We start from the raw sequence: 25,584 nt of genomic DNA on the forward strand, positions 1-25,584 counted from the left end.
CGAACCTCCCCACCCGGTTTCGAACCCGGGTCTCCCGCGTGAAAGTCCAATATCTTAACCATCACTCCAAAGGGATATCCCTATGGAACAAGGGCAGATACCAGACTTTTGAGGCTTCAGGCTGGGGCTGCGACTCTCTCCGCCACACTCACCCCCCTTTGACCTCCTCCTACAGGGAAGCCCGGTTCCGGGTCACGGCACCAATGTAACGGAGGTGATCCGAACCTCCCCACCCGGTTTCGAACCCGGGTCTCCCGCGTGAAAGTCCAATATCTTAACCATCACTCCAAAGGGATATCCCTATGGAACAAGGGCAGATACCAGACTTTTGAGGCTTCAGGCTGGGGCTGCGACTCTCTCCGCCACATATGCAAAAGACTGCAACAGACATAAAATACTGTGATACTATTCACCTGTACAGTTTATGATGCTGTACATGATATCATTGTAATCCTTTGTAGACATCACATAGTTTCTATTATCATGCTTGGTTCGTGAGTTATGAAGAAAAACTTTCTATGTAAAGTGCCACGGTATTTTATAGTTTTTTTTTTCATATTTTGGAGGCTTGGGGTAAAAGTAATCGGAGTATTTCTGAACTTTTTGAGTGACCGTATTTTCTTCCACTCAGAACAGAAAAATTACAACCACGTTCAGTGCAATCAATTGCACAACGGCCAGTGGAGAAAGGCTTGTTTTAAACCAGAACATGATCTGGAGTTAGATTAACTCACTTAGCGCCGAGCGAGCCAGATTTCAATATGAATCTGCGCTTATAACGCCAGGAAATAGCTATATTGAATCCCCAAAATCACATTACATAAACAGGTACACGTGCCTGCGGATGCCACAAGATGACCACTAGAGTGAGCCATAGCTCATAGACTTTCCATGGTCCCATGTTAAGTCAGAATAAAAAACAAGGTTCATGACATAACAGGATGGTACAATGACATGCTCTCCATTGACATTCAATGGACAGGCCGCGGGCCGCCATTTGAGCTCAATACTGCTCAATTCGTGCTTGATCGTCTCAAACCACCATTGGTATGGGCATCGGAACGTATATAGATGCCACACAGAAAGTTTCCGAATCAAAATCCGACCTAGTGAAGCTACGTGAGGGTCGGATGGTTTGCATTGAGCCTAGCGGCTAACAGAGGCCTACGTAAACAGGAAGCTATGGCTTAAAGGTGACGTCATAATCGTATCCTTTTTTTTCACGGTTTTCATCTGTATGCTAGTCGAAGGTAAGCTAACCGTTCCGCTCCGTCTATCAACCCAAATTAAAAGCTTAAACAATGCTTTTATATAAAAGTCGCTCCGAGTCGCTCGGCACCAAACGCCATCATTAGTTAGTCGCCCCGAAAGTCGCTCGGCGCTAAGTGAGTGAGATGAATACATTTTTGTGAATTTCATAACACTGGCCTCTATAGGGAAATCGGACTTCTCTTTGCGGCAGATAGCAGATCTACAAGCTTGCAGAGCAGCACTCGGTGCCGCGCTGTGAGCTTGTAGATCTGCTATCTGCCGCAGATAGTAGATCGCTAAAGTATACTTAAGTATATGTAACCAGGTGGACTTTAATATTGTTTTTCTTGCATTTTGTTCCCACTGCCATGTGGGGGTGTGTCATTGACAACCAACTGACTACCGTAATTCACTAGTTTGCAAATCCCGCCCCATTCTGCCCTGTTACTAAGGTGGGACATTTGACCCTGGGCAGATTGTTTTTATAGTGGCAGTGAATGGGATTTGTTTTTATAGTGGCAGTAGTTTTTATTTTTTCATAGCCTCATTACAGCTATATAAAGTACCAAAGGAAAAACATCTAGGTGATATTAATAAAAAGGGAAGACAAAGGTACAGTTACATTGCAAAACAGGGGGTTTCCCCGAAAATATATGTTTTAATTTGTTTAATCCCAGTGGGACAGAATCACCCATTGCAGATTCTTTTATAGTGGCAGTGAATGGGATTTTTTATTTTTTTCATAGTGTTACGGATCAGGCCTGGGGGGGCCTTGGCCGCAACAAACAAAATGGACTCCCTCCTACCCAGTCCCAAAACACCGACCTCAACACCAGTTTAAAAGTCCAAACTACAGTGGTTTATTCACAGAAGGTTTAAAACATGGGCAAACATTACCTCAGGGTGGGCCCTGTACATAAAACTCAGTTGAAACCCTATACTAACTTATGGCAAACAGAAAGACAAGAGTTCAAAACCAAAATAAAGGCCACCCACCCCTACCATACCAATTGGCTGTAAAAATCCCCATGTTAAAACCTGTAACACAGAAACACTCTAACAAAGCTAAAACCACTACACAGAACTGGTGCTGTTTTGAGGCTGGCTGGGAGGAAGACATCTCAGGGACTGTTGGCAGCCATCTTTATAGATACCAGCCTGGTCACCTGAGCCAATCACCAACAGTAGCTCAGTAACTCCACCTGTTAATTAACAATCACAATCACACTCAGCCACCACTCACACTAGCTGGCAACCACTCACTCAATCAGTACCACTCGCAGTGTCTCACACACACGCACACACACACTGAGGGGGAAAGATATACATTGGGCAACATACTGAACAAATGCCTAATATGACCCTAAGGTCGTAACACATAGCCTCGTTACAGCTATATAAAGTACCAAAAAAAACACATCTACGTGATATTAATAAAAAGGGAAGAAAAAGGTACAGTAATTACATAGCAAAACAGTAGTTTTCCCCCGAAAATATATGTTTTAATTAGTTTAATCCTCTGGATCAGAGAGAGAATAGAAATAGAAAGAGAAAGCGCATTGCATCTTGGGTAGGAAGAGGACAGCCAGATTATAGTTCTCCTCACATAATAGGCTGGCTTTTCGTAATTCTGCCCATTTAAAATATATGTACCCAATCGTGACTCTTAGACCATTGATAAGGTCCATGTGAACTAGTTTGTTGAAGCTTATTCATTATGATGAGCGAGATCGCTATCACCTCCCGCGGCCGTACCGGGCGAACGCCGTGTCGCGCAGAGCGGACAGTTGTTGAAAGCCACATTCAACATTCTCCACTGCACAAACTCCACCCCCGATAGCAAAAAGTGAATGTTTTTTTCTGGTTGGCCAGTCAGGGAGTCTCAGGGACCAATCAGAAGGCTAACAAACGGTGAATTGCTGGACTATAAGCCGCACCAGCTAAATTTAGAAGAAAAAAATAATGTTTACATATATAAGCCGCACCTGACTATAAGCCGCAGGTGTCCCTCCTGCTTCCCGCTAGAGCACCCCTGGTGGCCGTTAGCTGTATAAATCTATATATAAATCCTTGTTAAAGACCATTATAAAACTAACTAACAGGCCGTTAGCTGTAAAAATCTTTATATAAGCCGCACCGTTGTATAAGCCGCAGGGTTCAAAACATGGGAAAAAAGACGCGGCTTATAGTCCGGCAATTACGGGTAATTGTATTGTCATTGATTGCAGGTGTTTGGGGGTGTGGTGCAAGTGCCCTTTAAAAGCGGAGTGTTTTGGCACAGACACCAGACTGGAATACCATGGAGCAAGCAGAGTGGGACACAGTGTGACCAGCAAGGGTTCTTATGGCATGGGGGTGTTTTATTGATCATGATATGAAATGCTTTTATAAGATGTAGATGTTAAAGTATGCAGCATTCTGCACAGGTGCACTGCACTCTGCTCGCTCCGGTAAGTGTTTATTACGTGCACGTAATGTTGAGATGTTAATGATTTTACTTTTTACCCTGTAACTTTGAAAACCACTGATTTAGAGTATTGGTCCTCCCTTTTTATATACCTTTTATTTTGATTACAGTAAACCTTTTGTAGTGTTGTGTGCCTTGTTTGCTGTGTTTAACTTGTTTATGAAGTCAAATGAAATGGTGATTGAGGAAGACCGGAACCTATTATGTGGCCTAAATTGTTGCCCTACTACCTTATATTGTGAAATAAATGTTATATTTTGACAATTCATGGTGTCTTCACTAAGCTCCTCCTAGTATTAAAGCTCTGTAAAAGAGCCTCATTATTGTTAAAGCCGTAATTGGTTTTGTTGGTTAAAATCCAACTGGCGTTGGGTCAGGTAGTTTTATATATTTAGTCAGCTCCTATTTTCCATAGGGCTACATATATAATAATTAAGGCCCCTCCACCTTGGGCCCTAGTAACTCAGTCCCACTTTTCCCACCCTTGTGATGCCCCTGATGGTGCATCTTATTCGGCGGTTGTTGTAGGCCACTGATCAGTGTCCATGGTGATTAATTCTCTGGTGATAGGTCTGTCAGCTGCTGCTGTTCCAATCCTTTCGTGTCTTCTGTAACATCGTGTTGAGATGCATCCTTATTTCTGTGGAAAGAAGGCAAGAGTGACAGAACTTTAGGGAGATTTGAAAATCGCCCCCACTTTGTCATTATGGTTGTAAGTAATATGACATATATACTGTACAGTACTTGCCAAAGTCTGATTTCCTCAAATGTTTTTAAGAAACTTTAATACTATTTGTAATTTGCAACGTTAATTGTGGCTGTTGCAGGCCTATAATTACCCAATTCATAAATGTTATACTTTTATGTTGATTAGCTTAGTATAATGATATCACTGTTGATTAGCTTAGTATAATGATACCACAGGAATCCATGAAATCTACTTTCAGTTAGTTTGTCCGTTTAGCTGATGTCACATTACAAAACCAAATGGCACAAAAACAACATTTGTTATATTGACATACATTTTCTCAAATTTGCTTTCCCGATAAAAAGGACTTTTCTTCATCAGATGGAGTAGGACCATGTCACAGATGAATACTCCCTGTTGAAATTAAAAATTGTACAAATTGAGGCATGTCATTTCATATGGAGCAGATATTAAAGAAAATAAATGTTCAAATTTGTGTTGTCTAGAATATTCATCATGGCATCATTTTTTGCATAACATTATATCCAAAAACTATAGATCTGTCATTTTTAAGTTAATTCTTAGCAAAGTGTTCAAAATTAATTACACTTACAGCACCCAACAACCCCAGTCCTGAGCCTATTTTGATGCATGTTGGGATTATATCGAACTTTCCAGCCTAAGAAAGACAGTGGAAATTACAAGTAGGTTAGTTAAAAAATAATCACACATAGTGTGTCACTTGCACACACAAAAAGCCTGGGTTGCCATCGTCCAAAATAATCTCCATATCCAAGAATAAATGACAGTTGTTACACGTTTTCTTGAACATTTCAATTGACACGTTTCTGTCTGGTGTTGTATTTCCCATACCTTTCCATGTACCATGATGTCAAAGCGCACGCCGTAGATTTTGAATAAAGTTCGGTAGCTTTCCCCTGCAGCATTTTTGTAATAGTGAGCGTATCTGTTAAAATAACAACATATTACTGTTCAGTATTTATGTCCATTTAACAATATGTATCAATCCACACACACACACACACAGACATGTGTGCACGTGCGCGCGCACACACACACACACACACACACACACACACACACACACACACACACACACACACACACACACACACACACACACACACACACACACACACACACTAAAATTATTAAGAGAAGCACATAATCAACCAGTAAATGAAATAAAATGTGTTAAAATGGTGAGAAGTAGGGCTAGATAAAGGTTTGGTTAAAATATATATATTTTGATCGATTACTACGAGCCTGTCTCTCTAATCTCTTTAGGCGTTCCATAATCTGGGATATCTAGCATGCCCCAATAGAACATTTTAAACAACCCAGCCCTAACACATTAGCAGCTTTATAAACAAGTAGAGGGACTTCAAAGGTGATGTAAGTGATATCTTCTGGTTTTAAACAATATAAGGAAAAAACTGATTACCCATGGTAATCATTTCTAGAATCAGACATATTAAACGAGTACGAGAAGCATAGTTCACCCCCAAAATGACTTGTTTTCTATTGATTACTCACGCTATGGAGACTTGAGTTCAATTTAGAAAAAATGATTTGTCGCATTTAAGACAAAAATGTGATTATAGTAAATATATTGATTCCAGATGGGGGACCGAAATGCATTTGGGTCCCCATTTGGAATCAATGGGGGTAAATTCATTGGAATCAAATTTTTGTCTTAGGAATGCAACAAATACAAAAAATAATTATTGAACTCAAGTCTCCATGGCATGAGTAATCAATAGGAAGAAAATAAGTCATTTTGGGGGTGAACTAGTCCTTTAAATGTCTGGAGAGAGTGAACAAACAAACACTATTATACAGCGGTCTCAATGTCTGCAACATTTTTGTATCACCAATTTCATATTTATTCTGTATCTTGTATGAGTTCTTTCTCCTGATTTGATGAAATTAGTATCCCAGCCTGAAAATGTATTTTCTGTTTATTAAAGAATTGCAGAGATGGTTAGACCTTTGTTACTGAGCTTGTCAATTACTTTAACAAAGAATATCACTTACACCTTACAATTGATTCCAGAAGACGTGAGACAAGGCCCTATTTTGATTGCCTTAAGTACCAGCTGTTATGCATTAAACTTAAAGGCCTGTCCATACTTTCTCCGACCACCGAACTTTTCGTCAGAAAGGGCCGGTTCAACTACAAAATGACGTCAATGCATTCTCTGAAAAGCATTACCCCGAATTAGAATTTGGAAAGCTGCACGTCGGAAAGTTCAAGGTTCGGTGGTCGGAGACAGTATGGACAGGCCTTTAAGTTAAGGTATAAGAAAGAGCTGTTACTTAAGACAATCAAAATACAGTATTGTCTAACTGGCTGAAGTGCAAATCACCTGAAGTTAAAACCTGACTGCGACGTTATATTGTTGGAGGCATTGATGTCGAGACAAGTGAAGCGATAACGTGGATGACAATGAGAATCTCCCTTGTCAAGGTCACAGTTCCACTCTATATGAATGGCAATCAACCCTCCCTTGAAAAAAGAAGAGAGCACAGTTTACAATCAATCAATCATTACAAATGTGAAGAAATACCAAATACTGTATTTTCAAAGCCAGTGTATATTCAAAGCCAGTGTTATGATTTATAGTATGCTCTCTCCGCACTCCCCCCGCGACCCATAGTGGCGAAAATGAGAAGCTTCTGGGAACCCAGATTAATAGTATGCTAACTCAAATCTTCCATATATATATAGCTGATCTCGGACCATACTTTTGTTTTTATTGTTTTCTACTGTATCTTCTTATCTTATCCTAGTTTCTTTTTCCTAATAAAGTTGTTGTTTTTATCTGCCGTACACACACGCACACACAAACAATTAGTATTGTAAAGCGACTTTGAGTACTAAGAAAAGCGCTATATAAATCTCAGCTATATATATATATATATATATATATATATATATATATATATATATATATATTATATATATAATCTCAAGCTAAATCTTCTTTCTTGACGTTTTTGGAATAGTTTTTTCATCAGCAAGATCTCAACATGCACCTTTTGATAGGTCAAGTGACACAATTCCAGTTGTACTGATACGAGGTCAATTAACTCTAGTCTCGCATATAACAGAGTTTTGAACCGGAAATAGACATATGACTTCACTTGTTTCCAGTTAAAACCTCAAATGGAGCCAAATGGAGCTATGGGAGAATGAAACTGAAAAGGCTATGCCATGCACAGAGTTTATAGATCCTGTAAGCCAATTTCTGCTGGTTCTCATATTAGCCATGTATGCCATGTTACTGCACCAGGCGCCAATTGTTTAGACACACAGCAGGTGTAAACATTTCCTGACCTGGCAGAGACCTGTGCCCCAAAGCACTTTTTCGAGTTCTGAATCAATTTTCTGTAGCAAGTTAGGTGACATGACATCAGAAGGTGCATGAAGAACCATTAAAGGTTGAACTTCACCCCCTAACCCTAACCCTAACCCACTTAACAAATATAATAAATGTTAAAATACTGAGACAAATGAAACTAAAAACGATACAAATCTGTAAAACTAACTGAAGTGGCCATGTCCTGGAAGTTGTGTCCCGCTTTGTTAGCAATGTATCCAAGGCGAAAGATGGGGCAGTAGGGATGTAAGTCCTCATGATACCGACATCTCTTCAGATAAGATTCATTCCCTGCGACATTGGACCTGAGTTTTGAAGAACAAATAGGCACACACGCGCACACGCACGTGCACGCGCACACACACACACACACACACACACACACACACACACACACACACACACACACACACACACACACACACACACACACACATACTTTACATTGCATAGTGGTAGGTACAGTAAGACATACTGTACATTGCATAATGATGGAAGGTATTTAGTAAATACAACTTTTAAAGGAATCCAGGCCATTGTTTCAAATTGCTTACTTTGAAAAGTCAAATTTGGGGAAACTAATGAAGTTTTTGATGTAGATGGTGAAGTTTTCTGCCTTCAACAGATGTCCTCTGTAAAAGAGTAGGGTTTGTTATTCCATTACACAGGTTGTTAATGTGTGTGGATTACTTATGTCTTATTTGCAAAAGAAGGACACAAAGAATGTGACGGTTTGCACTCAAAAAGGGTGTCTGAAACTCTAATATAATAATTCTCATGAGGGGTAACCTTTGCAATAAAAAACACATGTGTTTCCATGTACTAGTGCTGTTCCTTACTGTGGTTTGACATGTCCCTCAACAGGACACCAGCCATATATTTCACAGGTACCAGTGGAGTTGTTATCCTTTTTCAAACACCGACCAGTCATAACTCCTTCAGAGAGCATCATAAAAATGAATTAGTCCATGGGAGAGATGTATAAAGTACAGAGGGGGAAAAAGATTTAAAAAAAAAAAATCGGTTCAAATAAAACCTCAGCGTTCCCCATTATCCTCAGTTAGTATTTCTGGTTTAACTTATTAGTATTAATAGAACAGTGAACTAATTAGTCTTTCAACAATACCAAGCCAAGCTATCCAGTCTGTCAACACTAAAACACAATCTCATTTCAAATAGATAACAGTGCATGCAAAAGAGAAAAAAGGAAAAAGTAAACAACACTGGAGTACATCCCACCATGTCCAGCCTCGACAGTCTCTCCCTCCTTACAGTCCTCGTTGCCTGTACAGTGGCCATCCAACACCCTGAAACTCTGCAGACAAACATAACACAATATAGCTGCAGTTCAATAAACTGACACTTATGAGCAGAGCTTCATTGGCTTCAGTTCATTGGGTGGGCTATTGTGGGTGGCAGGCACCATTGATTGATTGATTGATTGAAGAATTTATTAGAAGTTTGCAATACAAAAGGGTACAGTTTCATGACAGTACAAATCACTGGTACAAGGTCAACTAAAAGGAGATCCTATAAAGCTGAGGCTTATTTCCACAGGAACCACACTTTAAGTATTGACCAACAATCTAGACCCTTGAACGTAGTTTGTTTGTAAAATAATTAAAGCACTGATACAGCATGTGTGCAGAGTGAACACCTTTTCAGCAGATGAAAACTTAACTACAAAGTGGGCCTACAGTACCCGTGTTTGACAGCGAGAAAGTCATTGTCAAATGAGTCTCACAGGTCACTTTAAATATTGACCTGCCAAATATGGGCCAAACACTAGTGTTGTTGTGCTGCTTTAAATGTGTTCCCTAGCCTATAGCTACTAGCTAGGTTTTAGGTTGTTAACTAGCTTGCAACCATTATGCTGGAAATGCAAGCTCCACCTTATAACGACAACGGCTGGGTTTCCCAAAGGTTTCGTACAAGCCCGTCGTAGGACACTCCGGTACGACGACAAAGCTGTTTCCCAAACGCGCCTCTCTCAAAACAGGCTACGCATGCCCCCATGTTCTGCCCCCATGTGAACGGAGATGATGCAACTCTGCACCGACTCTCCTTGAATGGCTCTGGGTCCTGATTGATCCCCACAACCAGCTGCGCTCGCAAATGAATTTCAGCTGTTGTGTGCCCCCAGAACGGCTTGTAAACATTGAAGCGGCCGCCCTACTGGCCAAAGCTGGAATTTCAGGCGGGGTGAAACATACATGTACGAGCATAAGAGCGCGGTGCTGGGGTCTACAATAGGGTTCAATGGACGTCGACGTCGTTCGTGACGTCAATCGTGACGTTTTGGAACCAGAGCTGGTTCCAATTTCCCCCAGAATGCACCTGGATTAGCTACATGCTAGCACGTAGCCGTTGCTTCAAAACGCCACTGAGCACTTGCATTGAAATGATAGTGGGGGCGGGGCCCGTCCGCTCTCTATTTTTGCGACCGTAGGTCGCATTTACTACCAAAACCTCCACCGGCTGTCCGTCCCTGAGTGAGTGAGTGAGTGAGTCACACGTCACATGTCACACTTTTGCCCTGCTCATATCTCCACAACCGTTGCCCCCATCCATGCCACATTTTGCACACACACTCCTTACCTGCCAAACTACAACCTCCAAGGACCCCCGGAGCTTCAGGGACCCCCAGGTCCCTGGGGGACCCCCAGGTGTAAAAAATGACCAAATGTGCAAAAATGACCAAATGACCACCCCAACGGGGCTGCTCACGGGGAATTCCTGGGGACCACCCACTCCTGGTGCTCCAGAACGGATGCAAAAGTGGTGACGCCCCCAGTGGAGGACCCCCTCCACTGCAGCTCACATAAAATGCCGTAACTCGGGCTAGGAGGGTCCGGGAGAGCCGGGGCCGGTACCTATTCGTCCGCCAAGGCAACGCGGAGTCCCCACCCCTCATTTCTCACATGGCCCTCTTCTAGCGCCACCTTCAGGCCGATTTTTAAAAACACATTTTTGGACACTGCTCCTACAGATTTTGCCCTAAAATCACGAAAATCACTACACAGTATGTCTACACTCATGTCATCAACATGGATCAGGAAGATTTTGGAAAAACACATTTTTGCCCTATTTGTGGAGATAAGTGACCTACGGTCGCTTATTTCCCGATAAGGGAGTCTTACTGGTATATATACTCTATGGTTATGGTCTAAGTTATATATATATAACTTTTTTTTGTTTCTTTTTTCCCCCTCACTATATTACTTATTTTTATAGCAGGTGTGTAGCCTAAGCCTAGCTACTCTGCCATCCACTTGACTTAGATCGATTCTTTTATATACTTTTATAGTTATACTTATAGTGATCAGCTTCACTACAAAGGGTTTAAGGGCGCCCCAGGCCACCTTTAAAAAAACCCATTGTAAGACAGGTCTGCGTGATTGACAGGAGCCTTCACAAAGACAGACTTAACTACATGGAATGCCTATATTTTGGGCATGTCATCATAGGATTTTTTTTCTTTTTTTTTAAAATCAGCGAAAAAGTGTTGCATCGTGACACATTGTGAGTTTGTAGATCAGCGACGTTTTGGTGCAATACTGTCATGAAAATTGCAATTTGTCTTGTGTTCACAACCTTTCTTAAACAAAGCCAGGGCCTATACACTAGCATAAGTGAAGGGGACAAGGTCACGATTGAATGGGGTAGCAGAAGTCAGAGAAAATAATCTACCCTTAAATTGTTGACAGGTATGTTGAAGAAAACAATAATGTCAACATTTATTCACCAAAATATATCCTTCGTGTGGAAAATATGACATACTGCTCAGTCTTGCCCAGCATTATACTGTAGCATCACAACAAACACACAGATTGTACTGTCTGTGATCTGATGAATCAATCAATAGGATCTAAATATAAATTGCAGACTCAGAGCTACCGTATAGTAGACAGGGCAATGTTTATACATTGTAGGGCATTAACGAAAAAGTCGACAAGTCGACTCAGTCGACTTCATTACACAAGTCGACTCCCACCAGAGAAAGTCGAAGTTGAAAAACGTAACTTTCTATTGTGAAAATAGCAGAACGCCTCGCCTCGCCTGAGCTGATAACTTGGTCCAGATTATCATTAGAAGACAGTACAACTTTTTTGCAACTCAAGCATTGTACAAAGTACAATAGTTCTGACTCTACAGTAGGTCACAGCTAGTATGAAAACAGCCAGCTCAGGTCAGTGTGTCACGCCTCATGTCAAGCTCCATTGTATCCCATATATGGAGATCTGATGTCATCAATATATGCCCATATATGGAGATTTTATGCCCATATATGGAGATCGCTACCTCACCCTCAGGGCGAGGTCGCTTCTCGCCCTTAGGGCGTCTTTCTAGTAATAAAATGCCCTTACCTCAGCACAGTGACCCTGCTTTTGATTTGGGGTCTCTATGAAATTGGTGACAATGAACAGAACGGATTCCCCCTGTAAAAAAAAAAAACAATAAAAAAACAACAACAACACAATGTTACAATCATGGTACAGTATAACAGGATTGATCTTTGAACTGAGAGCAGATTCTGAATTGTCCCATTAGCCCTTAAGAGCCTCACAGACGAGATCAGGATGTTGGATCAGATCAGATCTCGTGCCCGGGGGTTATCTGTGTTCATTTCAAACGACAGCGATCCTCTGTTTTGCGACCGGGCCCGGTATATCCCGCTGTGCCAAGTGAAATATCTCAGACCATTACAAATGAGACCGACGTCTCGCAATTCTAGCCACCCACGATCTCGGGGGGGTGGTGCCATGAGAGACGCGAGTAGATGAAAATTCCGCCCCCTCAAGAGGGATAAAATCAAGAGTGTTTTTCTCTCTCTCTCTTTCTTCACTCACTTTTATTTTTTCTGGCAGTTGATTGAATAAAGAAACAAGGCTCCAGCCAGCCTCCACGGATTGAGAAAGTGGCAGCGGTTCTCAAACTATGTGTCCCGACCCAACGTGGGGTCGCGGATGGTGCCATGGGCTCGCACATTGCCGACCAATAGAATAAAAAATAAAGAATGAATAGGTCTATAACCAAGAAACGCTAAAAGTGAAGTCGTTGCGACCAGCGTGAAGCCAACGGACACGTTACCAGCCTACATATACTGTGTAGGCTATAACGTGTATTTGCCCCTTTGCTTTTTTTTTCCCTTTTCTTTGTTTGCGCAGCCTATTAAAGAGTTTTCTTTTTATATTTAATGGGCCCAACCACCCTATTCTACCATTCTATCACCTCTCAAAAAAGCCTTTCCCCACACGTGGGGATATATAATATCGTTATTATATTTATATAAGATAGGCTAATAATATATTTGGCTTGGTCGGAGTCACAACGGTGAGGTTTGGTCTGACATTTAATTACCTTGAGTGCTGCATCTGTGATGTGATGTAGTCCACATTTTGAAGAATTAATCCGGTTTTAGGTGATATGCAATACCCTGACAGTGTAATGGAACTACATGAACCCTACATGTCCATTTTCCTTTTTGGACAGTTGGTTGAAGGCTTGGATGAGGCGTTCAATCAAGTTTAATCTCTCTCTCTTTTTTTTTACTTGGCCTTTGAGCACGGAGAAAGGCTCACCTGAAAGCATTCTCACTGATTAGGCCTACTTTTACCATCACTGCATGCTCAAATTAACTGTTAATCAGCGTGAATACTTTCAGGTGTGTATCTGATCAATAGGAAATTGCCCATTGCATTCTGCATGACATCAAAGCGACATGTTGCGTTGCGTGAGAGAGTTTGAACTTGAACATGGGCGTGAAGAAGCGAACGACGCGTCCTCTCCCTTTCCACACACACACACACACACACACACACACACACACACACACACACACACACACACACACACACACACACACACACACACACACACACATTCGCGTTCGTTGATAGCCAAAAAAGCAGATACAAGCTCACAATGCACTGTGCCATGGCTGCGTCTGAGAACAGATCTGTTATTTTGGGAACATAACCATGCTGCGCATTTTGATGACCAAATAATCCTGTGTGCACTGTAATATTACGTGGGAATGATATACCTTTTTGAACAATAGCCTAAATTGCGTGGTGTTAATGAGTTGTGGTCGTACAACACCAAACAAAACAAGAAAAAAGACCGCACGTAGTAAAAAAAGAAAATAAAAATCCTAAGGAATGTATGTCTCTCTGACTTTGAGTATGATGACATTATATGAATAATAATGTGGCATATAGCATCAACCAGCATTTTAACAGCAACCAGCCAGACATTAAACAGACATGAGCTTAATCAGCTAATAGAAATTATGAATGTCCAAACCTCGCCGTTGTGCATGGGCGTGCAGTCGCAGAAAAAAAAAAGTTTAACCTCTCGCTTTTTTTTTTTACTGTCCCACCAACATCCAAGCATATAGAATAGGGACAGGCCTAGGTTCCTCAATATCATTTAGCTGGGGACGGTCAGGGACCCCCTGGAACTCCCCAAGGACTGGCGGTCCTCTTTGAGCAACAAGAAGGAATGCAATGGAATGTCTCTGACTTTGAGTACATGTTGCGTGAGAGAGTTTGAACTTGAACGATGCGCTACATCGTGATTACATAACACAATTAATTAAAAGGGGAAGAAACACGCAAATTAACCCGGGATATATTATTGTGATTTCTCCTCCTAGCTCTCTCCCTCTCCTCCGTTGTGAGCTTGCAGATCGGCTATTTTTCATACACTGAAACTTGTTGAAGGATGAGTCAGTGTGATGCCAGTCAGATAGACCTATTAGCCTGTTATATTATTTTGAAAGGGGCAGCGGTTCTCAAACTATATGGTAATATGGATAATGATGAAAGGGTTCACTTTGCGAACGCTACTTCAGTGGAGAGACGACATGGAATCCCACCTACCAGCCAACGTGCCTACATTGCAACTCCCGTGCAGTCGGAGAAAAGATGATTTCACAGCCAACTCCAAGATGATAGCCCAATATATTATTATCTTTTATAAATATAAAAAATATATTATATATATGGGGAAAGGCTTTCGTGAGGCGATAGAATAGGCACTGCCTTGTCGCCAAATGACTGCGCAGAAGAAGAAAAAAGAACGCTATAGGCTATAACGTTTTTGAACAAGTGATTACAACAAGGGAGAGAGTAGGCGAAAGTAAAAAGTAAGTAGGCTAATAATAATAATAAAAGTGTAGGCTGTTCTATTGTGAGGTGACAGAATAGCCTACACTCTGCGCAGCCTAAAAAAGGGAGGAGCTGGCTTCATATAATCTGATGCAATCCCGTGAGCTCATTCAGACGACAATAATTGTAAAGGATTCCTACCCGATGACCCGAGAATATCAAGCTTTTTTGATATTATCGTGAGCGCTCCCGACGAGTCCCGAGGTCATAAAAAAGCTAATTAACATAATCCGATCGTGTCGGGGTACTGTTCAAGCCCAAGACCGATCCCGGGGCCGACCAAACGATTTTCCCGGGGGGTCATCCCGATATCTGATCGGGGGTCCTCGGCCCCGGGATCGGCCTGTTGTATAGTCAGAGCTTGACAGGAATAGCCAACAGGCATTATGCCACACTAGCCTAAAGAATTATGTCCTTGATTGACAATGAATAAATGAATAAATAAATGAGGCTACATGGCAAATTAGGTGACTGAATCGCAATTACAGTGACCAAATCTGAAAATTACAATTGTTTCGTGGAGTAGCTGTCTGTGAGTGAGTGAGTGAGTGAGTGAGTCAGTCAGTCAGTCAGTGAGTCCGTCACACTTTTGCCCTGCTCATATCTCCACAACCGTTGCCCCCATCCATGCCAAATTTTGCACACACACTCCTTGCCTGCCAAACTACAACCTCCAAGGACCCCCGGAGCCCCAGGGACCCCCAGGTCCCTGGGGGACCCCCAGATGTAAAAAATGACCAAATGTGCTCACACGTCACACGTCACACTTTTTCCCTGCTTATATCTCCGCACCCGTTGACCCCATCCATGCCAGATTTTACACACACACTCCTTGCCTGCCAAACTACAACCTCCAAGGACCCCCGGAGCCCCAGGGACCCTGGGGGACCCCCAGATGTAAAAAATGACCAAATGTGCAAAAATGACCAAATGACCACCCCAACGGGGCTGCTCACGGGGAATTCCCGGGGACCACCGACTCCTGGTGCTCCAGAACGGATGCAAAAGTGGTGGCGCCCCCAGTGGAGGACCCCCTGCCACTGCAGCGCACATAAAATGCCGTAACTGGGGCTAGGAGCGTCCGGGAGAGCCGGGGCCGGTACCTATTCGTCCGCCAAGGCAACGCGGAGACCCCACCCCTCATTTCTCACATGGCCCTATTCTAGCGCCACCTTCAGGCCGATTTTTAAAACACATTTTTGGACACTGCTCCTACGGTTTTTGCCCTAAAATCACGAATATCACAACACAGCATGTCTACACTCATGTCATCAACATGGATCAGGAAGATTTTGGAAAAACACATTTTAGCCCTATTTGTGGAGATAAGCCACCTACGGTCGCTTATCTCCCGATTAGGGAGTCTTACTGGTAATAGTAATAATAAGAATACAAATTTACTGTTATTATTGTGATTATTCTTATTTTTATGATGATGATGATTATTATTATTACTACCTGTGGTGGGATGACATAGTCCTCTGGACCCCACACCACCATGCCAGACCCGGTGGTGTTTGTAACCGAAACTCCCTTAAGTTTGGTTGTAACAGAGCTCTGGACTGCCTCATCTACGCCCTGGTAACCTTTCTTGATAACAAAAACCCACCTGCATGAAGAAGGGAAACTTTAAAACAGTGTTTCTCAACCAGAGTCTTCTTACAAGGACTGTGTGTGGCCAGCTTGACTAGACCAAAAACAGAATGTGTCGATTTAACACTCAAAAGCTAAATTAAATCTAATAATGAACAGAACAGTGTGTGGCTTTAATGTGTTGATGCAATTCATCTCTTAAGATACGTCAAATACGGTCTATTAGTCTAACTCTTAAGAAGAGGCTGCAGTGCAGTCTGTGAAAGTATAAGAAGACATAGGTTATGACATAATAATAATATATAATAATTAATAATAATTATCATTTGCTGAAATGTATCAATTCTGAATCAAAATGCCTACAAGATAATGTTTAGTGGCTGTATGATCCTGCAGCTACAACCTTTCTAAATGTCAACATGATATTTATCAGCCTGCTGCACAATAACGACAATACAATAAAATTAAAAGATGATATTGATCTCTTACCCAATATAGTAACCGATAATGAACAATTGTATACAATAATACAGGATTCCAACTTTCTTGTTTTTGGTGACAATGGTTTTTGTTGTCTCGTAGTCAAAAAAAGCCATCTTGCGAAGTGATTTCAGATATGCGGACATTAGGAACTCAGACACCAACACCCCCTGTCCCACGCTGACTGCCGCAGTCGCCGGCCGCAGATCAGTGTCTGTCAGCAGCGCCAAATGAAGACAATGATGACAGCAGCTGGAATTACCAGTCGAACAGCACATTACAGATCCTTCAATGGTTTTGTTATCAGACACCAGGCCCGGATTTATAAGACATGAGGCCCCTGGGCAAGGGGAAATAAAGAGGCCCTCGTGCGCGCGCAAAAATTGCACCTCCGGTCCACCTGACCACACCGTGACCTCACCTCCGGACCGGCCCGTGTATAACCAGTAAGACTCCCTAATCGGGAGATAAGCGACCGTAGGTCACTTATCTCCACAAATAGAGCAAAAATGTGTTTTTCCAAAATCTTCCTGATCCATGTTGTTGACATGAGTGTAGACATACTGTGTAGTGATTTTCGTGATTTTAGGGCAAAATCTGAATCGGCCTCATGGTGGCGCTAGAGGGCCATGTGAGAAATGAGGGGTGGGGTCTCCGCGCCGCCAAGGCGGACGAATAGGTACCGGCCCCGGCTCTCCCGGTCGCTCCTAGCCCGAGTTACGGCATTGTATGTGAGCTGCAGTGGCAGGGGGTCCTCCACTGGGGGCGCCACCACTTTTGCATCCGTTCTGGAGCACCAGGAGTGGGTGGTCCCCGGGAATGCCCCGTGAGCAGCCCCGTTGGGGTGGTCATTTGGTAATTTTTGCACATGTGCTCATTTTTTACACTTGGGGGTCCCCGAGGGAGCTGGGGGTCCCTGGAGCTCCGGGGGTCCTTGGAGGTTGTAGTTTGGCAGGTAAGGAGTGTGTGTGCAAAATCTGGCATGGATCGGGGCAACGGTTGCGGAGATATGAGCAGGGCAAAAGTGTGACGTGTGACGTGTGTGACGGACGGACGGACGGACGGACGGACGGACGGACGGACGGACGGACACCTCGAGCAGCTTTCTGTAGTAAGTGCGACCTACGGTCGCAATCAGACTGTGTATCCTCATTGGCTCATTGGAAGGGTCTGAAGCGGATACAGAAGTGGGGTTTGTGTGCATAGCCTATGTGTGTGGAAAGTAGGGGTGTCTTCAAAAATTCGACGAATCGACGCGTCGTTTTAAGCCCCCGGAATCGACGCCAATTGTTTGAGTCGAGCCGTCAAAAATATATTATTTTTTATCACACCGGTGCGGTATGAGAGTGCTGGACTGTCATGTTCTTCCTATTTAGTCCATACTTCCTACTGCTTGCAACTAGACTTAAAAATAAAACCAGTTCACGTGACTTGAAAGTTGCCTTGATCATATAACAAGGTGCTCTTATTTTGAAGTTAACCGCTTTGAAAGGAAATGCGTCGACTTGTTGTTATTCTACTTGTTAAAGCTGACCAAGAAGCAGCAGCACGATGCGCTTTCACTTTCACTCACTGCCGCTGACTCTCTGAGTGTGGCTCTGTGGTGGTGGTCTAAGGCAGAGGACTGCGGTGGAGTAGAGGACTAATTAAAAAGTTTTAGATTATGACAATTTGCTTGCATTGTGATGCAGCCGTGTGCCGCTCTGCATCTCTGTGATGTTACATTATTGTTACCTTTAGCCTACTTTGGTGTTGTTTTTCCTCCTGAAGGAACAGGGCTAAATCGTTAGCATGCTAGCGCTTTAGCCCTGTTCCTTTAGCCTTGGAGAGGCATACAATCATTACAACCAGGCAGTTTTCAAAGCAGATAATCCACCAATCATAGTGGTTTACAGCTGTTGTACCGGTACTCTATCAATGCGTCGCGGTCGCGCCTCCTCTCCAGTCATTAAAGCACAACTTTTTTTTTTTCTTCTTTTTTTTTACACATAAACGATTCGTCGACGCGTCGGATTAACCCCCGCGACTCGAATCGACTTGATAAATCCTGAGTCGAAGACAGCCCTAGTGGAAAGTACCGGATACATAGAGTGGGCGAGCTTTAGACTGCACTAAGCTTTCAGGGCAGCTACATGCAGTGCGGCCAGCAGAGCAGAAGCTCTCAATGTTATTACCATAATAAAACAAAATGTACTGTAACTAAACACAAATATCACTTTATTTGGATTGCAATATTTTAAAATGTCATCATTAAATTAACTCATTGGGTCTTTTCAAATGGCTTCCAAGTTCCACACCACCTCCCTCTCCATAGACTTCCATGTAATTCATAGTGCACGGATCATGCACGCCCACGATCATATGCATCATGTGTGTGCACACTGTTCACAGCTTTCAAACAAAAAAATCCAAATGGAAATCCATTCAGGCATTCATGAGCTAGCTAGCATGTTTTCTTGAAATGTAAACAAACTGCCATGTTTGAAAGATGGGGTTTGTATGGGGGTTAAACATGGAATTTCGCGATTGCGATCATGCCTACTACATTTTTTGGGGTAATTATTTTTTTGAAAAAAAAAACAAAAAAACAAAAAAAAAAAAACATTTTTTTTTCGGGGGCCCCCCTCCCCCTGAGGCCCCTGGGCGCGTGCCCACCCTCGCCCAATAGACGCTGAGCTAGGACCACACATATGGGGTCCTCGGTATCATTTGGGGGGATTAATTCTCATAGTGATTTTTGGGTAGGTATACACCTCTAGTGATAGGAAAAATGTGATAGCATTGCATCTGTGGTAGCTTTCTCTGTGCTATCTATCCTTTTATAACAACATGCCAAAAAACTGTTTTCAAAATCCGAATGGAATATTCTACTTCAAACTGATGATTCTCCCTTAGTATTGACCCTCTGTCTTTGAAAAATGGCAAGGATAAAGCTCAGACTAAATGTTTTTCATTGTACGTTGACATGCACGTCCTCAGTCATTGTAGTTCATTGTCAGACTGCATCTGTTCTACAGCTTTTTGGAAAACTTAAAGTGGCAAAAGAGGAAGATGAACGATGAATACTTTGAAAGAATAGTGAACTAGTCTAATGCTTTAACTTCCCATTTGATGAATGCCAAGCAGCCTAACCTTAACTGATGTAACGTCAACAAATGTAAGAGGAAACTCAATACAATGACACTGGTGAATTTGCATCCATCAATGGGAAGGTCTGTTAATCATGAATAATGACTTCTTCATTTCTTACAGGTTGTTTAGGACATTATAGCCTCAATGTAAAGGTCAGGCCACACAAATAATGTTCCCCTGGAGACTGTTGTGTTGCTGCCCATGAGCAAACACAGACTGAGACAGATATGGGGTCATCAGTATCATTTGGGGGGAATGATTCTCATAGTGACTTTTGGGAAGGTATATACATACCTAGTACTAGGAAATATGTGATAGCCTTGCATCTGGGGTAGCTTTCTGTGTTATCACTTCATTTATAACCACATGCCAAAACACAGTTTTCAAAATCTAAATGGAACATTCTACTTCAAACTGATGATTCTCCCTTTAGTATTGAAAAATGGCAAGGATAAAGCTCAGACTACATGTTTTTCAAAAAGTTGTTAAAAGTATCATCTCTAGAAATGGTACATATTACAGGCAGTGACAACATACTGTAGTGACTAGACTACATTACATAAGATGTACTTTTGTTTTCATGAAAGGTGTAACACAAAGGGTTCCTTTATAAACAACCAAAAGATTTTAAACCATGTTTACATACATAGATTCTAAAGAAATGTATTGAGAAATTCATTAAACTAAATATATTGCAAGTGTGTTAAAAGTAGAACATATCCAAAATGCCCACTATTTGATCCGCCTTTCCTAGTATAGACAATCTCTGTGTAATCTAATTTTTGGGTTTTCATACGTGTAGAATCCATTATTTTTAAATGGTCAGTCTCACATGTTAAGGTCAGGTCAAGGTTACTTTTGACCTCTGGGAGAATAACAAATGGAAACAACTTGATGAATATTCATCTTTCACTTAATTAAAACTCATTTGTAGCCGATCCAGAGTATACTCGCGAAATATACTCGAGTATTCATAGTGCCAATCCCGAGTATACGCGCGATATTTACTGATACAGTAAAGTATTAACATGGAAGCCAACGGTCTTTCTCATCTTTGATGTCCATTTTCTCCAAAAAACACCTTTGATGCCAAGGATGTCATTGGATTCTCGACATCTGACATCATACATACAATCCCTTTATGGAGATCCCTGTCTGTAGAACCAGCCACACAGATATGGGCTGTCTTGGCCATATATGGATTCTGTTGGTGTGGTATGTGGCCGATGTGGCCTCCATACATGGGCATTCCCATATGAAGTCCTGTTAGATATGGGCTTAATATTGATGACATTAGGGATCTCCATATGGGCATAAAAAGGATTACGTTAGTGGTTCCCCTGACATCACAGTGATGTCAGAGCATGGTGTCAGAGCGACACACCCATAGACCTGTGACTTACAGTGATGTGTCAGGGGAACCACAGTGTCAGGCGTGACAGAGATACGGAAGATGTGCCGGTTTTCATAGTTAACTGCGACCTATGGTCGCAATAACTGATGGTAATTTCACTGATTCAGCCACATTCCTTGAACCCTAAAACCTTGGGTTAGATAACCAATACCACCTTTCTATATTTGAACAGTATCATAACGCTAAGCTCCAGTCAGCTATCTTGGACGCATCTTGAAAATGATGAATTCCTACATTTTTAGTATGTTCTGAAGCATGCCTAGAGGTCTCAGAAGTAGTTGAAAAACTTTTGTATAGGGGGGTTAAGTAGTATGTTTTCATATAATGACCCATGTCATTTTCGCCTAGTGTTATAAAATAAAATGCATGAGAGCACCCATAAAGCTACCACTGGTGCAAGGCTATCACATATTTTCTAACTCTAGACATGTATACCATGACAAAAATCACTATGAGCATTAATCCCCTCAGTTGATACCGAACAACCCCAGTGGCTCACCGTCTACAATGGTAAGTCCGGCCCTGTCAGACACAATGCAATCTCACTTTGATAGTTCATTCTAACCCTTGCTTTATTCCTGTGACCAGTGGTGTGATATGGATTTTAAAAGTGGTACCCCTCTAAATTCATGCGCATGCACGCGCATGTGTGCACGCATGCCTGTCACTCGGTGCTAGTTGAAATACTGTATTCAACATCACAACATTTTTAATGTAGCCTAACTATATTTCTTATTATTTAGTTACATTGTTAATTAGTTTCAATTAATGTGTTTCAATTAATGTATTTTTTTAACACATTGGCCGCCATTTTAACATTGACTGTTTGGCTCTCCTGCCATTTTGTTTAATGAAAAAATTTATAATTTTTTTTTATATTGACATTTTTCCTAAATTCTGTATTCTTTTGACAATGTCCTACAGTACCTGAAATGAAACAAGACAACCTCTAGTCTCACCAAAAAATAAAATAAATAAATAAAAAGCTTTTTTTCTATAGTTGCAGCCATCTCAAAATAGCCATTTTTGACCAAAATCCAGCTATAATTGAAATAACTGGAGATATTGACCTTTTTGTGATCGATCGCTTTTCAAGTGGATAATTCAGTTGATATTTGAATTTATGGCGTCAGGCACTTATCAGATAAGTGTACTAGTGTAATAAGTGTAATTGTGTAATAGGGCAATAACTGGAATAGTGTAATAGGGCTGTAATAGGTCACCTCTTGCCCTTAGGGCGTCATACTGACTTCACAGAAATAGAAATAAGCTTTTTACCTTTTATTCAACATTCAAGTGTTTTATTTTGCACAGATCACATTTTGACACACACACGCACGCACGCACGCACGCACGCACGCACGCACGCACGCACACACACACACACACACACACACACACACACACACACACACACACACACACACACACACACACACACACACACACACACTTATAACTTATAAATTTATATAAGGCAAGGCCTATGTGTATAACTGTAAATATGTTCCCCATATTCAATTGTTTTTATTTATTTGTGGCACTTGCTTTGGCGATGTAAACGTAGCCTATGTTTTCTCATGCCAATAACGTTCCTTTGAATTGAATCGCTCTCATGCTCTGTTGATTGATGTGCGCAAACTGCTGGCTGCATGGCCTCAGTGGCCTGTAGAGAACTGATTGGGACAATTTGCCCTGCTTGTTGCTGATCCGTTCTGGGTCTATACCAGATGCGGAAACGTGTCTTGCATGTATCTGAGTGTTACATAACCGGATACAGTAGGCGGGCTTTAGAACAGAGCACACTCATTATAGTCTATGAGCACACTGCTGCGATGTGCGATCACGCTAGATGGTTCCAGGAGCGCTGCACGTTCTCTTCTCAGGCTGCGCGCTCGTGCACGGCGCGCCTCAAATGCACATGCCTGCATGCGCGCGCGCATCGCGCGTGCACAGCAGGGAAAACCTAGCGAAGCTAAACAGTAGGCCTACTTTGGAAACAGCTGCCAAATGATGATCGTCGCGTTTGCTTTTTCTTACTCGTTGAAACGATTATCGTGCTTGTGATGCGGCTGATGCGACGAGGCGTTGTGTGCTTGTAGATCTGCTATTTTCAGTACTTTTGTTACATGGAGTTATATGGACCTTGGACGCGACCCTTTCATCAGACTGGAATATTATCCACCAAAAGAACAGTACGTTTAGGATGGAAACAGAGCTGCCAAATGATGATCGTCGCGTTTACTTTTCTTACTCGTTGGAGGACACTCGTGAAACGATCATCGCGCTTGGGATGAGGCGTTGTGTGCTTGTAAATCTGCTATTTTCACTACTTTTGTTGGAGTTATATGGGCGCGACGCGTCGCTTTTCTTCAGACCAGAAAAGCCTGACCGAGGACTTCGCCGGGGGGTATTTTCTCCTCTCCTCTCCCGCGAGCAGGGCTTGAAGATCGGATTGGTAGTCGAATGGACCGGCGCTGCATCAGGTGATTCTATGTGTTTGTACTGTAGTGGGTTGTTTGGCTCAGAGGCTGAGGATCTGTTCAAATGCTTCATTATTTTATACTTTTGCTATTGAAAAATAGCAGATCTACAAGCTTGCAGCGCGACACTCGTTGCCATGCTGTGAGCTTGTATATATCTATTTTTGAAATCCCCCTATGAAGACAATTCGCCGCAGTGAATCCTTGTACCCACTGGGTACAAGGATTCACTGCGGGCCCCCCATGAATTTTCTTCATAGGGGGATTTCAAAAATAGATATATACAAGCTCACAGCATGGCACCGAGTGTCGCGCTGCAAGCTTGTAGATCTGCTATTTTTCAATAGCAAAAGTATAAAATAATGAAGCCCCTTCCACCTTGGGCCCTAGTAAATCAGACTCAGTCCCACTTTTCCCTTGTGACGCTCCTGCTGATCTGATCTTCTGATCTTCGTTGTTGTGTGGCTGCCTGGGACATAATATTTTGTTGTCGAGACTTTGGGGGTTATGATGAAGCTGTGTGTTGTTGGCCAATGAGGCAGGTCATGGCTTTCCAAGTGAACATTTTACTGGATTTTGTTTGATTTGTGCAAAATGGTCTCAGATCCAGCTGCTCCGTTGTCGCTTCTGCCAGCCCCTTCACCAGGCATGTACACACATAGACATCAAAGGGGGCTTGAGCCCCTGCCCCTGAGGGCTGCATTCAATAGAATTGTCCACCAAAAGGCCCCTTTAGAAATGTCAGCCCCTGCCTCTCTAAATATTCTCTGCACATCCCTGCCCCACATCCTTCTACATGCGTGTGCCCAGTGTGTCGCTGATTGCACTCTGCGGGCTGCGCTCTGCCACGCTAAATGCATTCACTGTGGTTTATTGGGAGTTTTATTCATTTCTATTGAGATTTATACGTTATTACACTCTTGTTTTCAAACACACTTACTTTGATGAGTGATATCTTTGGTTCCTTATATGACAGAAAGCTCAAACTTTTTCACGGGCTGCAGAAGAATGTAATTAAACATTACATTATATAAAAGCAAATTCTCGGGACTATCGGGCCTGGCGGGGAGCGACATTGGAATTTTCTCGGGACTATCGGGGGAGGCGGTCAATGTGTTAATATAAAATATTTATATTATTATTATTATTATTTATATTTATATAATATTTTTAATACTTTACATATTACATAGACTTTACTTTACAATCATAAACACTTTCGGAACTCTCCCTCCGCTATGCATGCAGCTCTGACAAAACAACACACTGCTTCGTTTTTCTTCCACTCTTGTGAAGTAAACAGATGAGATGTTCACAAAAGGAGACGATTTGTCTGCAAAGAATGCAAGGCGAACGTGCTGCTGGCCGTGTACAAGTGTAAATGAGGACGTAGGTGAGAACTGTCTACCCGAGTATTGTTATGCAAAGGCAAAGCAGCTAGCCAGGTGGGGGACTGAAATGTTCGTGCTGACCGCGGCATCACACAACTTTGACGACGTA

At 42.2% G+C, this 25,584-nt stretch overlaps 1 protein-coding gene across 1 annotated transcript; it reads right to left on the minus strand.

Annotated features, from left to right (window-relative positions):
* Positions 1-4,352: 4,352 nt before the first annotated feature.
* On the minus strand, positions 4,353-17,171 carry LOC308285158 (P2X purinoceptor 5-like; the record flags this gene model as incomplete). The annotated part of the gene is made up of 11 exons (XM_080725875.1): positions 4,353-4,358; positions 5,020-5,085; positions 5,280-5,373; positions 6,797-6,936; positions 7,980-8,115; positions 8,365-8,442; positions 8,650-8,746; positions 9,050-9,125; positions 12,178-12,249; positions 16,441-16,591; positions 17,065-17,171. The coding sequence occupies 11 exons, from the start codon at positions 17,169-17,171 to the stop codon at positions 4,353-4,355; spliced, it is 1,023 nt and encodes a 340-aa protein (XP_080582001.1).
* Positions 17,172-25,584: the final 8,413 nt, after the last annotated feature.

This window comes from Nannobrachium achirus, assembly GCF_963921795.1.
Source record: "Nannobrachium achirus genome assembly, chromosome: 5".
In the NCBI taxonomy this organism is placed as follows: domain Eukaryota; kingdom Metazoa; phylum Chordata; class Actinopteri; order Myctophiformes; family Myctophidae; genus Nannobrachium; species Nannobrachium achirus.